This window comes from Protopterus annectens, chromosome 2.part0 (assembly GCF_019279795.1).
Source record: "Protopterus annectens isolate FY-2018-M chromosome 2.part0, PAN1.0, whole genome shotgun sequence".
Classification (NCBI taxonomy): domain Eukaryota; kingdom Metazoa; phylum Chordata; order Ceratodontiformes; family Protopteridae; genus Protopterus; species Protopterus annectens.
Window position 1 is genome coordinate 1,593,618,397 of NC_056728.1, and position 13,362 is coordinate 1,593,631,758.

The window sequence follows — 13,362 nt, forward strand, 5'->3', positions numbered from 1 at the left end:
AAATACTGGAGAAAAAGTAGTAAACATCTCCAAAGGTTAGAGGGAAATAAAAATATATTACTCAGCAACGAGCGTCCCTCCCAAATAAAACTTCTGGGCTGCATTTAAAAACACTTTTCTCCTTTCCAGTGCTTCGGCCACTCTGGTACCCCAATTTGAGTCCGAAATCCGTTCATGAAGTGTAGTAGCACAGCATGTACAATAACAAAAGTGCTCGATCTCATGTTTAAACGGTAGCTGTCCTGCTTTTCATAAGGGGGGGGGGGGGGGTCAGGCTTGCAGCCTTTCTTGCAGACACACCATCCCACTGCGACTACTACAAGAATGTGTAGAGGTAGTCCACAGTCAGCACTCCAGGAGCTTGAACTCCCCGACAGATTGTGGAGTGAGACGAGTGGATACACAGGGACGGATAGGCTGGTTGAGAAAATATTAGCATAAGTGAGCCCCCATCCCACCCCCACCCCCCAGTCCGACACGTCAGGTCCAATAGAGAACATTGAATGTACTGAGCTGCTAGCCAGTGGGGCGGGCTCTGCACGGGGGTGGGGTACTTTGGAGTTGGAGCCCAAGAACTGCTGTGGTGGAAGGAATTAGTGAACTCCTCGTCCCGTTACCTACGTTCCTGCTCTGCCTGTTGCAATCCTAAGGACCATTAAAAAATAGAAACTGGATAAGAAATAGCACATCTTCATAGTCGAGTTTCTCCTCTGTGGAATTTAGATCTAAACGTGCTAAATCCAACTCTGCATTGGTCCGCTTACTGGGAGATTGCTCTTGTTACAGTGGCTGCACAATGAAGGGGAAACTCCTGATGCTTGAAGTGTATGCCATTCTGAAGTGAAAACAAAACTGATGCAAACTAGGACAACTTCTTCACACAAAACACCAAAAAGTAAGCAGAAAAGTAACGCGCATTGTGTCTGATGCCTCTCGCTTCAAACCTGAATGCTGTGTGAAAGCTTTAAGCATTCTGCTTTTTTTTCTTTCAAAAACGCAGTCTTTCTTTTTGAGGACAAGGAACCGGTACAGACTTTGTATTTTGATTGCAAAAATGATTTTTTCTTTTGGATATAGAAAAATAGTCTGCAACTTCAGATGACTGTTCAAAAGGGTCGGTGTTGCAAAGTGTTGGAACTGCTGCAGTTCTTGAAAACTTTAGTTCTTTCTTAATCCTTTCCTACTTGCTGACATTGCAAAATGCTTCTGCAAAGTGTTGTGGATTTACTTAGGTTGTAGAGCTCACTTTGATGCCTCCTGTGAAGGGACAGTGCTGCTGGAACAGTGCACTGGAGATTCTGTTTGAGCATGGAGCTGTCAGGTAGGGACCTGACCCTACTGCTACTACTGCTGGTCCTATGGAGCTGCTGTCACTGGCAAACTGTCACTTGCAATACTCAGCTGCGCCAAATCTTTCAAGTGACAGAGGAGCAGCCCTCGGGCACCTATGTTGGCACTATCCCCACAAAACCGAACTTTACCTATCGGCTTAGTGAAAGTCATGCCTTGTTCCGCATGAACGGCACCACAGGGGCAATTTACACCACGGCGGTCATTGACAGGGAGAGCATCCAAAGCGACTTAATCAACTTGGTGGTTTTATCGAGCCAACCCACATACCCAATTGAAGTACGAATTTTAGTACTAGACATAAATGACAATGCACCCACGTTTCCCGATCCCTCCATCGCAGTAACTTTCAAAGAGGACGCAGGGAGGGGGCGGCAGGTCATCCTAGACACTGCCACGGACTCGGACACTGGTACCAATGGAGTGGACCACAGTTCGTATCGCATAATAGCTGGAAATGAGGACGGACGCTTTAAGCTAGATATCACCGTCAACCCGAGTGGAGAGGGCGCTTTCCTGCACTTAGTGTGCCAGGGAGGACTGGACAGAGAGGTAACTCCATCTTACCAACTTACAGTAGAAGTGGAGGACCGAGGGCAGCCGCGACGGCTTGGTCATCTGCAAGTAAATGTAACGGTGCAGGATGTGAATGACAACCCGCCATCGTTCGAGCAGTCCCAGTACAGAGCCAGCATATACGAGGATGCAGCAGTGGGCTCAAGCGTGCTGCAAGTGGCTGCCTTTGACCCGGACGAAAGCAGCAACGCAGATGTGAGATATTATCTGGACGAGGGTACTCCGTTTGAGATAGATGGACGTGCTGGGGTGGTCACTATCCGCGAAAGGCTTGACTACGAGAGCCGCCGGCAGTATTCCCTCACCCTTCACGCAGTGGACGGAGGACTTCCATCCCTTACCGGTCGCACTGAGGCCACCATCCAGCTGTTAGATGTTAATGACAACGACCCTGTAGTCAAGTTCCGCTACTTCCCTGCTACCTCCCGTTATGCTTCAGTGGACGAGAACGCACAAGCAGGCACAGTAGTGGCGCTGCTGACCGTTACTGACGCGGACTCTCCAGCAGCCAACGGCAACATCTCTGTGTCTATACTGGGTGGCAACGAGCAGCGCCACTTCGAAGTGCAGTCCTTGAAGGTGCCCAATCTGAGCCTTATCAAAGTGGCTAGCGCTCTGGATAGAGAGCGCATTCCCTCTTACAACCTGACGGTCTCTGTTTCTGATGGAGGCATTCCCTTTTCACGCTCATCCTTGGCCAGCCTTGTCATCTTCGTTAACGACATCAATGACCACCCGCCTGTATTTGAGAGCCCCATATACCGTGTGCAGGTGGCAGAAGACGTGCCTGTAGGCAGCTATGTCTGCGGGGTCTCTGCAACAGATGGTGACTCTGGGCTAAATGCCAACTTGCGCTACGCCATCGTGTCCGGCAATCAGCTTGGTTGGTTTGTCATTAGTGAAAACAGTGGTTTGGTGACAAGTGCTTCCCCACTAGACCGGGAAATTACCCCCGAAGTGACCCTGAACATCAGTGCCAGAGACCAAGGAGTGCAGCCGAAAGTGTCCTATACAGAACTGGTGGTAACCCTTCAGGATGTGAATGACCAGGCCCCCACTTTCTCCCAGGAATTTTACCAAGTCACAGTCGTGGAGAACTCCTCCCCGGGTGCAGAAGTTCTCACTCTTTCTGCAACGGACAACGACCTAGGGGACAACGGCACTGTCCGTTTTACCTTTGACCCTGAGACCACAGATCGTATGCATGACCTTTTTCGTCTTGACCACATATCTGGGAGGCTGTCCACTGGAACACAGCTAGATCGTGAAGAAAAAGACAGTTATTTGTTATTGATCCTGGCTAGTGATTTGGGCTCCCCTCGACTTTCAGTAGTGGCGAAAATCAATGTGACCGTGAAAGACTTAAATGATAACAGCCCTAATTTTTATCCAGTACAGTATTTTGCAAACATTAAGGAAAATGAGCCCCCTAACACATATGTTGTCACTGTTTCTGCTACCGATCCCGACACGGGCAAAAACGGGACTGTTAAGTATAGCATCACTGCTGGGGAGAGGACGAAATTCCATATACATCCACATACTGGTGTTATATCCACCATGGTTTCATTGGACAGAGAGGAAAAGACGACGTATCAGCTGCAAGTTGATGCCACTGATGGGGGGAACCTTAAGTCACAGAACTTTGCCATTGTTACTATTACAGTAATAGACACCCAAGATAACCCACCCTCCTTTTCTCAGGCTTCATACAATTTTGTTATTTTTGAAAATGTCGCAATTGGTTCCAATGTTGGCATTGTGTCTGCTGCTACACTGGATCTTAATACCAATATTACTTACCTCATCACATCTGGTGACCAAAGAGGCATGTTTTCCATAAATAGTGCCACAGGGCAAATTACAACTGCAAGCACCATAGACAGAGAAGAGCAAACATCTTACCAGCTGAAAATAGTAGCTAGCGGTGGTGCTGTGACTGGGGAGGCTATTGTCAATATAACTATCAGAGATCTCAATGACAATTTTCCACATTTCTCACATGCAGTGGAAAGCATAAATGCAGTGGAGAACTGGAAAACAGGGCATACTATATATCAAGCTAGAGCTGTTGATCCTGATGAAGGAGTTAATGGCATGGTTCTTTACAGCCTTAAGCAAAATCCTCAAGGCCTGTTCAGCATCAATGAAAAAAATGGTTCTGTAACTCTAAATGGGCCACTTGACATATCTGTTGGCTCATATCAGGTAGAAATTCTTGCTTCTGACATGGGAGTCCCACAGCACGCATCTAGTCTTATTCTAACAGTGTATGTACATGATGTAAATGACAACCTCCCAGTCTTTGACCAGCTTTCATATGAAGTCATCATCTCAGAGTCTGAGCCAGTGAATTCACGATTCTTTAAGGTGCATGCCTCAGACAAGGACACAGGAGTTAATGGTGAGATTGCCTATGATATAATAAAAGGAAATATAGGGGGTGCATTTGGCATTTTCCCAGATGGACATTTATACATAAGGACTGACCTTGATCGTGAAATTCAGGACAGATACGTTTTGCTGGTTGTTGCAACTGATGGGGCAGTAGAACCACTTAGTGCAACAGTGAATGTTACAGTTATTTTGGAAGATGTAAATGACAACAGGCCCCTGTTCAACAGCACTAATTACGTGTTTTATTTTGAGGAGGAGAGGACTGGAGGCTCATTTGTTGGCCGGGTCACAGCTGTAGACAAAGATATAGGACCAAATGGTGAAGTCCAATACTCTTTTGATGCCATGCAGCCTGACTTTGAGCTGAACACAATCACAGGGGAAATAACAAGCACCCACCAGTTTGACAGAGAAGGACTGATGAGACAGAGAGGGGCCGCTGTCTTCAGTTTTACAGTAATAGCAACAGATCAGGGATTACCAAAGCCACTGAAAGATCAGGCAACAGTACAGGTATATATTACAGACATAAATGATAACCCACCCACATTTATGAAAGATCTTTATCAAGCTTCTATATCTGAACTAGCAGCAAATCTTACACAGGTCCTAAGGGTCTCAGCATCTGATGTTGATAAAGGCAAAAATGGGTTAATACAGTATGCAATAACAGAAGGAAATGAAGAAAATCGTTTTATGATAGACAGTAGTACTGGCCATGTGACCCTCATAGGAAGCCTTGATTATGAGGCAACTTCTTCCTATTCACTTACAATTCTAGCAGTGGATTCTGGAGAGGTTCCATTAAGTTCGACTTGCATATTGAGCATCAGTGTTGTGGATGAAAATGACAACACCCCTTCCTTTCCAAAGTCTGTTATTTCTGTAGATGTTTTGGAAAACATGCGGATTGGGGAACTAGTAGCATCTGTTGCTGCTACTGATTCAGATTCTGGAGATAATTCTGATATCCATTATAGTATCACAGGCACTAATAACCATGGAACATTAAGTATTAGCCCCAACACTGGTAGCATTTTTCTTGCCAAAAAACTGGACTTCGAAACTTTATCCATTATTAAGTTAAATGTAACTGCAAAGGACAATGGCAGGCCACCAAGGTCATCTACAGTGTCAGTAGTAATATATGTCCGAGATTTTAATGACAATGCTCCTTATTTTCCTGATGGAGATGTCTTCAAATCGATTATAGAGAATGTTCCTGTAGGTACATCAGTCATGGCTGTAACAGCTCATGATCCTGACACAGACATTAATGGAAAGTTAATTTATGAAGTTGTTCAACAGATTCCACGAGGTAACCACTTTGTCATGGATGCTGCTACTGGGACTATATTCACAAGTGCTGAAATAGACCGTGAATTTGCTAATCTTTTTGAACTAACAGTGAAAGCCACAGATCAGGCTGTCCCTGTAGAATCAAGACGATTTGCTCTGAAAAACGTTACAATTTTAGTACTAGATCAGAATGATAACATCCCAACATTTATATCCCAGAATGCCTTTGTTACAGAATCCTCAGTTATTATTGGCTCAATTCTGACAACTGTAATAGCTTATGACCCAGATGAGGGAGCTAATGGAGAAGTCGAGTATGAAATTATCAATGGGGACACACAGTCATTTATGATGGATCGTTACACTGGAGATATCAGACTTGCTTTACCACTGATACCATCAAAACTCACTTACAGTGTTATTTTGTCAGCCACAGATCTTGGCTCAGACAGACGGACAGCAACCACTGAAATGACAGTCATTATTCATGGTATGGATGGGCCAGTTTTCACTCAACCTAAGTACATAACTATTGTAAGGGAAGGTGAACCTGTTGGTACCAATGTGATATCTTTAGAAGCAGCAAGTCCTAAGGGTTCCGAAGGTTTTGTGGAATATTACATTGTGTCAGTAAAATGTGAAGGAAAAACTGTTGGACGGTTATTTACCATTGGACGCCACACTGGTGTTGTGCAGACTGCAGCTGTATTGGACAGAGAAAAGGGAGCAAACTTGTATCTACTAGATGTTTATGCAGTCGAAAAATCAGTGAACTCCCCGAGAACACAAAGGGCGGAGGTAAGACACTGTTATTTGTCTTGGGTATATTTTAAAAGATTAAAATACATATTCATGCCACTAAACAAATGAGAATGAAGTCATTGTGGGACTTAGGTTCATAGGTGTGTACTGGGCTAATGGCCCTGGAGCTGTTACAAGCCTAGCCCATAGGATTACCCTGGCATCGTGCCACCTAACCTTAGTTCCCAGTGCCTCTGTTGAGTAGAGCCACTGGAGTGATCCCCGGGGTGAATTTTCTATTTGCCATCCACTCATCAAGATTTCTCTTGAAGAGGGCCAGTGAGGTGCTCTGCTTGACATGTATGGGAAGTCTATTCCATATCTTATTACCAAACTTATTTTATGTAGAGCGTTAATAATGTGTAACATAGTACTGGTTATCTGCTGTCCACTGATAATGGATTTTTGCAGATTATCCCTTTTCAGTCACCTACACGTATGTGGCAGTTATAAAGTACATTGATTTCACATTTCAGTTTGGTATTAATTCATTCATTTGTTAATTTGCTAGATAAGAACAATTTTTACACAGTGATTTCTAGTTAATAGTATGCATCTAATAATAATTTCTAATGGAAAATGAGAGTATACCTTTACCTGTGAAAAATCTGTTAGAAACTATCCAGGTACTGAAAATAAATCCCATACTCTGTAGTGTATCTTAAGTGCAGTATTTTTATGCTGACGGAGGCTTTATGGTGAAATGTTTTTGGTATATTTTGTTGTGTAGAGAATGTTAACACTACTGTCCCCAAGTGCTAGAACCTTGGTGAGTATATCCTTGTATGAAAGTAAAATGGTTAATTTTGGCTAGTCCTGACATAACCACTTGTACTACACTCATAATTTTACTCTTAGGGCTCACAGCAGTATATATTACTTTGTTACAATTTGTGCTATACACAATCAGTAAATGTAGAAAGGACATCATCTACTATGAGGTCAAGTTTATGTTTACATTGAGGCTTTTGTAAGTCTACATATATTCTGAGCAACCACAGGGCAGTAGATGGCACTAATTATTTACATAATTCTTTTCAGATTTAGTGGTAATAAATAAAAAAATAGATAGCTTAAAGAGTCGTTCCTGAAGATGGTTTCTCAGTATAGTATAGATTATTTGGTTCAAAGGGATCCCTGCCATTTTATTGTAAAGTACATTCAGGATATATGAGTGAAAGGTGATTGCATTGTCCAGGGATTGTCAAACAGAATATAAAATTCTAAGCAGTGAGACTTCTGTGTCAGTACTTTCTATGATTGAAAGCAGTGTGCTGTTAAAGCTTGATCTACTTAACCAGACCAGTTAGACTTTGGGAATGCAGACTGCCGAACATAATGCAACACTTGAGCTAGTTGCTGTCTGCCATAGCTTAGACAACATTTCAAAACTTGAAATTGATCTTTACATTTATAAAAACACTTATAGTTTGTCACACTCCATCCCAGCCACGTCACAGCTGTTTTTATCCAGCATGACATTCAATGATTGCTATGAGCTGTATCTTTGACAAATCCCCGCTTAGTGCACCTTATTGTGAGTTTTCTCATTTAGTTGTTATCCTGGTAACACAACAGAGGACCTAGTAGCACATTCAGAAATAGGAAGGAAATACATGAGCAGCAGTTGACAGTAGTGTGAGAATGATAACACTGACTTGGCTGGTTATCACCACATTGATTTTTTAAATAAGGTGCTGGTTCTGGTAGAATATGATGTAATGTATAGAGTAGAAATTAGTTATTTTAAAAAGAGTTGTGACATTATGAATCATTTTATTTGATGAAAATCATCAAAACTAATTTTGCTTAGCATGTAACCACACAGGACTGTGTTAGCCAATGGCTGTATTAGAAGGGTTTCCAAAATGTGCAGACCTGGACCTTTTTTCAACACCAGAATGTGTGACCAATAACTATAGTTTTATACGGCAATGTACTCTTTTATTTTAAGTTAAGGGTCTCTGCAGTAGAGTTCAGCTGCTTATGTCTTAAAATGTAATATAACGACTCATATTTATAGGATTATGTATAATACATTGTGTGGGTTGTCACTTAGTGCTGTTTCCAGAAACAAAGACTGATGCAGAATGAACAACTGCACTGTGAACTGCGAATGTTAATAGTTAAAGTGGTTATTACCTTTCGTGAGTCATTTCACGTTACAAAGACATGCATCTGGAGCTTTTCTCCCCAGGCCTCCACTGAAAATTGGTTTTGTTCCAAGTCGGACTTTCCCGGTAAACAAATGTTAAATAAATAGATAAATACATAAATAAATAAATAAAAATAAAAATAAAAATAAATTAGAATGTTGAATAATTCCAAGAATAATTAGCAGTGACAATGACTGTTGTTGCTTTCCTCCTATACTTAGCACACGAGTGATCTGTGTTGCATGTCTAGCTGTTTTAAATTGTCTCTGTGAAGTAGGAGGGCAGCAGAGTTCATTGCACTTTCTTACCTTCCCTTGGATGGCTGTCATGGTGTCATGCTCTGATCATTATACCTGGTGGGCCAGCTACACGCTGTTCATTTCAAACTGAAAGAGAAGGATGGAGACAGAGGGAGAATTAACACATGGAACCAGTGTTAGTGTCTGTGAATGAAAGTATGAGTTGAGTGTGTCTCTGTGTGCATCATACAGGCATATATGGGTTTGGGAGTGCACTTTTCTATGTGTGTATGTGTGTGTGTGTGTGTGGGGGGGCATCATAAGTGCGCATGTATGTTTGGGAGTGCATTTTTCTGTATATATGTGTGTGTGTGTTTGTGTGTGTGAGAGAGATCTCTCAACTCAAAATATAAAATTGCAGGTCATGTAAATAATTTAGTAAAAGAAACCTTACTTGTACAGTCACAACTTATATTTAATTGTGTACTTACTTGCATTTAATTGTACCCAAAATTCCTTAGTGTAGTATTTGCAGCACAGACAGGTCAGTTCATACTAGAAGAAATTTAAGTTGTCAAACTCAATGAACACACCTTTTTAATATGTATACATATGCATGCAATGCTGTTCATATTTATATATTTTATGTTTCTTTCTCTCTTTTTATGTATGTAAATAAATAAGTATTTATATTTTATAGCTCAATAGATAAACGGATCATGAAAATGGTATATGTGGATCAGTGCTCTATGCTGGTTAATAAATGGAAAACTAGTAAATATATAAATGTATGAATATCCATACATATGGGTGTGCCTCCTTCCCTCTTTCACTCTCTCTCTCACACACACATATACTTACACACAATTATATACATGCGTCTTTACATACAAATGTGTATAGGTAAAGCATGCATACATGTGCAGTGTGGACTGCACACACACACACACACACACACACACACACACACACACACACACACACACACACGCACACACAGGTACACTTATCCAGGTGTACCTACCAAACTGCCTGGGCTGACAGGGTGTAATTTGATTCATGACTAGCTTGGCTTGACCTTTGACTTCAGGATAACTTCCAGCTAAGTTAAGTCAGACGTACAGCTTATGCTATACTTAAGCCCGACTGTGACTTATCCACTGTTATCCTTGTATTGTTGCTTATTAATCCTTTTGTTTTGTGCACTGATATTCTGAAACAGAGATAAAATGGTTATGGACAAGTTCAGTAATTTAGTCCTTATCCTACCCCATACACCTGGTTTGTTTTGGAACTGTGTTTTTGGTAAGATGTAGTGTAGACCTTTACATGAAAGAATACAGTATAATGCTACATAATAGTTAAACATTTTATAGCCATCTGAAATCTCTTCCCAGCACTGTAATTACTGATGTACGTTTCACCAGTTAATACCTGCAGATCTCTAACCACCTTTTGAATGGCCAGGCTGCTTGTATGTCAGACTCTGCCTGCCTTCCCTAAAGCTTTGTCACGCTATTCCTTTTTCTTTATATCATCAGATATAAGTGTAGCCAGGTTGCTTTTTTATCAGTGTCACTGGTTCCATTTACTTGTATGTGGTTTTGTAAGGTATTTTTTCTAAATGCACTATTTTGCATTTTTACATTGACTTTAAACTCTGCTATGTGCACAGGTGTATGTGTATTGGTACTGACAGCATGTAGCTCACCCTTGACTTTGCATCCGTGTTCTGATATATGTTTCAGAGTGCATTTTTATGGCAGTCACACAAATTATCATGAAATGAATGCATACAAAGCCCAAGTCTTCTAATTTATAAAACGGAAGAACATTTTTGAACATGTTGTCAATTATCATTATTGACATTACATTCTATCAACATTTCTGTGTCAGTTTAATACATATTTATGTTCATATAGTTGCCATAGTATGTTTAATTAAACCATAGTTTGTTAGAGACTTTTTTGGTAACATTTGTTTACTGAAACTAGGACTTTGAAAAACTAAGTACATCAGCACATCAGATTTCACACCCTGTACTGAAAGAGCAGTACCAGTGAGGGACTCATTTGCATCTCTGCATAGTTTGTAAAAAGAGCTCTTAGTTTATGCCAGCTTGGCGGAAGTTATATGTAGTGGTGGGGGGAGGGATAGTTTAATGTAGGCCCAAACATTTAGTTTAGATTTTATTAACATATTATTATTTATATATTATTTTAATACATCTTAAACTTGTAAAGTTAATATCACAGAAGGCATCTTTGGCTAATTATGTTTTGCTAAAGTGAATGTCTGCCTAATACACTGTATATCATAATTTATACAACTCTGCACATATATTCTGGTAATTTCATTATATGTATGTTTATACATGTGGCTGTATACATTGTATGTATACATATATTATACAGTTTTCATAAGTAAACATGTGCGATTGTTTGAGGGCATATACATATTCATCAGACATTGCTTCATTCACTCCCTGATAATAGTGGTTCTTCTGTTTATATAACTACTTAAATGCTGTTCAGGAGAAAATGTCTACAAATTTCCCAGCCTACTGAAATTAACGGTTAACAGTAATAACTAAATGGATAACTGACCAGAGTAATGTTACCAAAATCAATGGTAGAATACTTCATAGATACAAAAACTACCTCATTTAAGGTGTCATAATTTTAATAACTGTTTTATACTAATATTTTGTTAAGACTGGGACTGGCTAGCATTCTGTGTTAGCTTCCATTTGCTTTCCTTCATTTCAAAGAAGCTATTTCTATTTATTTATTCATATTTATAATTATTGTCAAGCCTAACAGCTCATTCATTTTTGTATTTGCAACTTTAATTACGACACTACTTATTTTTAAAGTATTTTTAAACAGTTTGCACAAATATTTTATATTAATGAAGATGTCATACTAGAACTGGTTACTTTTATGTCTCATGAATGTTTAGTATTTATATATTTGTATGCTCTCCACTGATTGTCAGTCATCAGTTCTCACTCGTCCAGTCAGTGTATTTGTTCCCTGTCATTGGGACAAAGGTCAACTGGGAGGGGCCTTCTTCTGGACAATAATCAGGAGTGGTTTGATGTTTTCCTGTTTTTGGTCCTGACTCTCTGACACACTCAAATAAGCAATGTGGAGGGGCATGCATTGGGCTGAAGCAGAGGACTTCTCTTTGCTTTTCTCTAGAGACATTTCTTCTGAGCAGTCCTGCCATTCCCATCAGGGAAATCGCAGAACTCTGTGTTACCATGAGTGCATGTAACCTTCCCTCCCCATCCCAGAAAGGTGAGTGGGACACATCTCTTCATTTGTCCTCCTGCCATAGCTCCTGCAGTGCCAAGGCCACTAATTGAACCCTGATTGCCTGTGTCATAATCAGAGCTTCATCCCTGTGTGCTATTGAGCCAGGCTTTAAATGTTTTTAAATGTTAATTGGTATGTTCTTTCATATGTGTGAATGTTCTGATGAGATTTGATAGTTTGCAGAAAGATGAAAATGCTTAACAGTTTTATATTAAAATATAATCCAATTACTCTGTAACAAGCTCACACAAAGACACTGGAACAGCGATGTGATGTAATACATTTTATTGGACCAGCATAGGCTTTGCAGTTACTCAAGCTTTTGAGCTGGCATGAGCTCTTTGTCAGAAGTTATTAACTTATTGATGTTAAATACAGCGCGTAAGTATGCACTTGCACCTAGAAAGGGAATTGCATCATTTATTTTTGGTTAAAAAAGAAACCTTGAAAAATGTTAGTGTGAAAAAATGCATCTCATACTATACCTGAGAGACATTAATTATGTGTGTATGAAAAACAGAGCGATATACTGAAACCTTAGAATAAGGTCGCAACATCCTGTAAAAAACAACGTTTGGCATGTTACATTAGAGCTAGTGTTCACACACACACACACACACACACACACACACACACACACACACACGCGCACACACACACACACACACACACGCACACACACCAAGCTGTAATACATTACCTTTGCCATTAGTTATTTATATATTCATTTGCTTGATTATAGTCAGATATCCGAGGTGTACATAGGCTGTAAAGTTGCTGTAATTGTTGGCCATGTGTGTTGAGGGTGTTGCAATGGCTTATACTGTACATACATCCCTGACAACAACAAGCAGAGTACATTGCTATTGTATTTATTTATTTATTTATACATTTGATCACACTCAGACATCTGAGGTGCATGCAACCAATAAACTGGCTGCAGTTACTGAGTATGTGTGCATGTTTGTGTGTCTGTGTGTACATATATGTGTGTGTGTCCACATGCAGGAAGTTTTGTAGAGATTTCACTGTATATGTCTGAAAACAAATAAGTGAAATAGATTGGCATTACTGTGGATATTATTTTTATTCATTCATTCTTTATATCATAACAGAATTCTGAAGTATATACAATCAATACACTGGCTATAATTGGTGAAGTCGCGCATGCGTGCACAAGTGTGTATGTGTGTGTGGTATGTATGGGAGAATTGCAGCAGGTTA

The 13,362-nt window shown here is 40.4% G+C and overlaps 1 protein-coding gene across 1 annotated transcript in view; it reads left to right on the forward strand.

Moving 5' to 3' along the window:
• The first annotated feature begins 622 nt into the window (after positions 1-622).
• FAT4 (FAT atypical cadherin 4) overlaps positions 623-13,362 on the forward strand; it is an 893,394-nt gene continuing 880,654 nt past the window's right edge. The window contains exon 1 of the mRNA XM_044061699.1: positions 623-6,420. Coding sequence (XP_043917634.1) covers positions 1,309-6,420 — 5,112 coding nt within the window. The 5' untranslated portion in view covers positions 623-1,308. The remainder of the gene's footprint in view (positions 6,421-13,362) is intronic.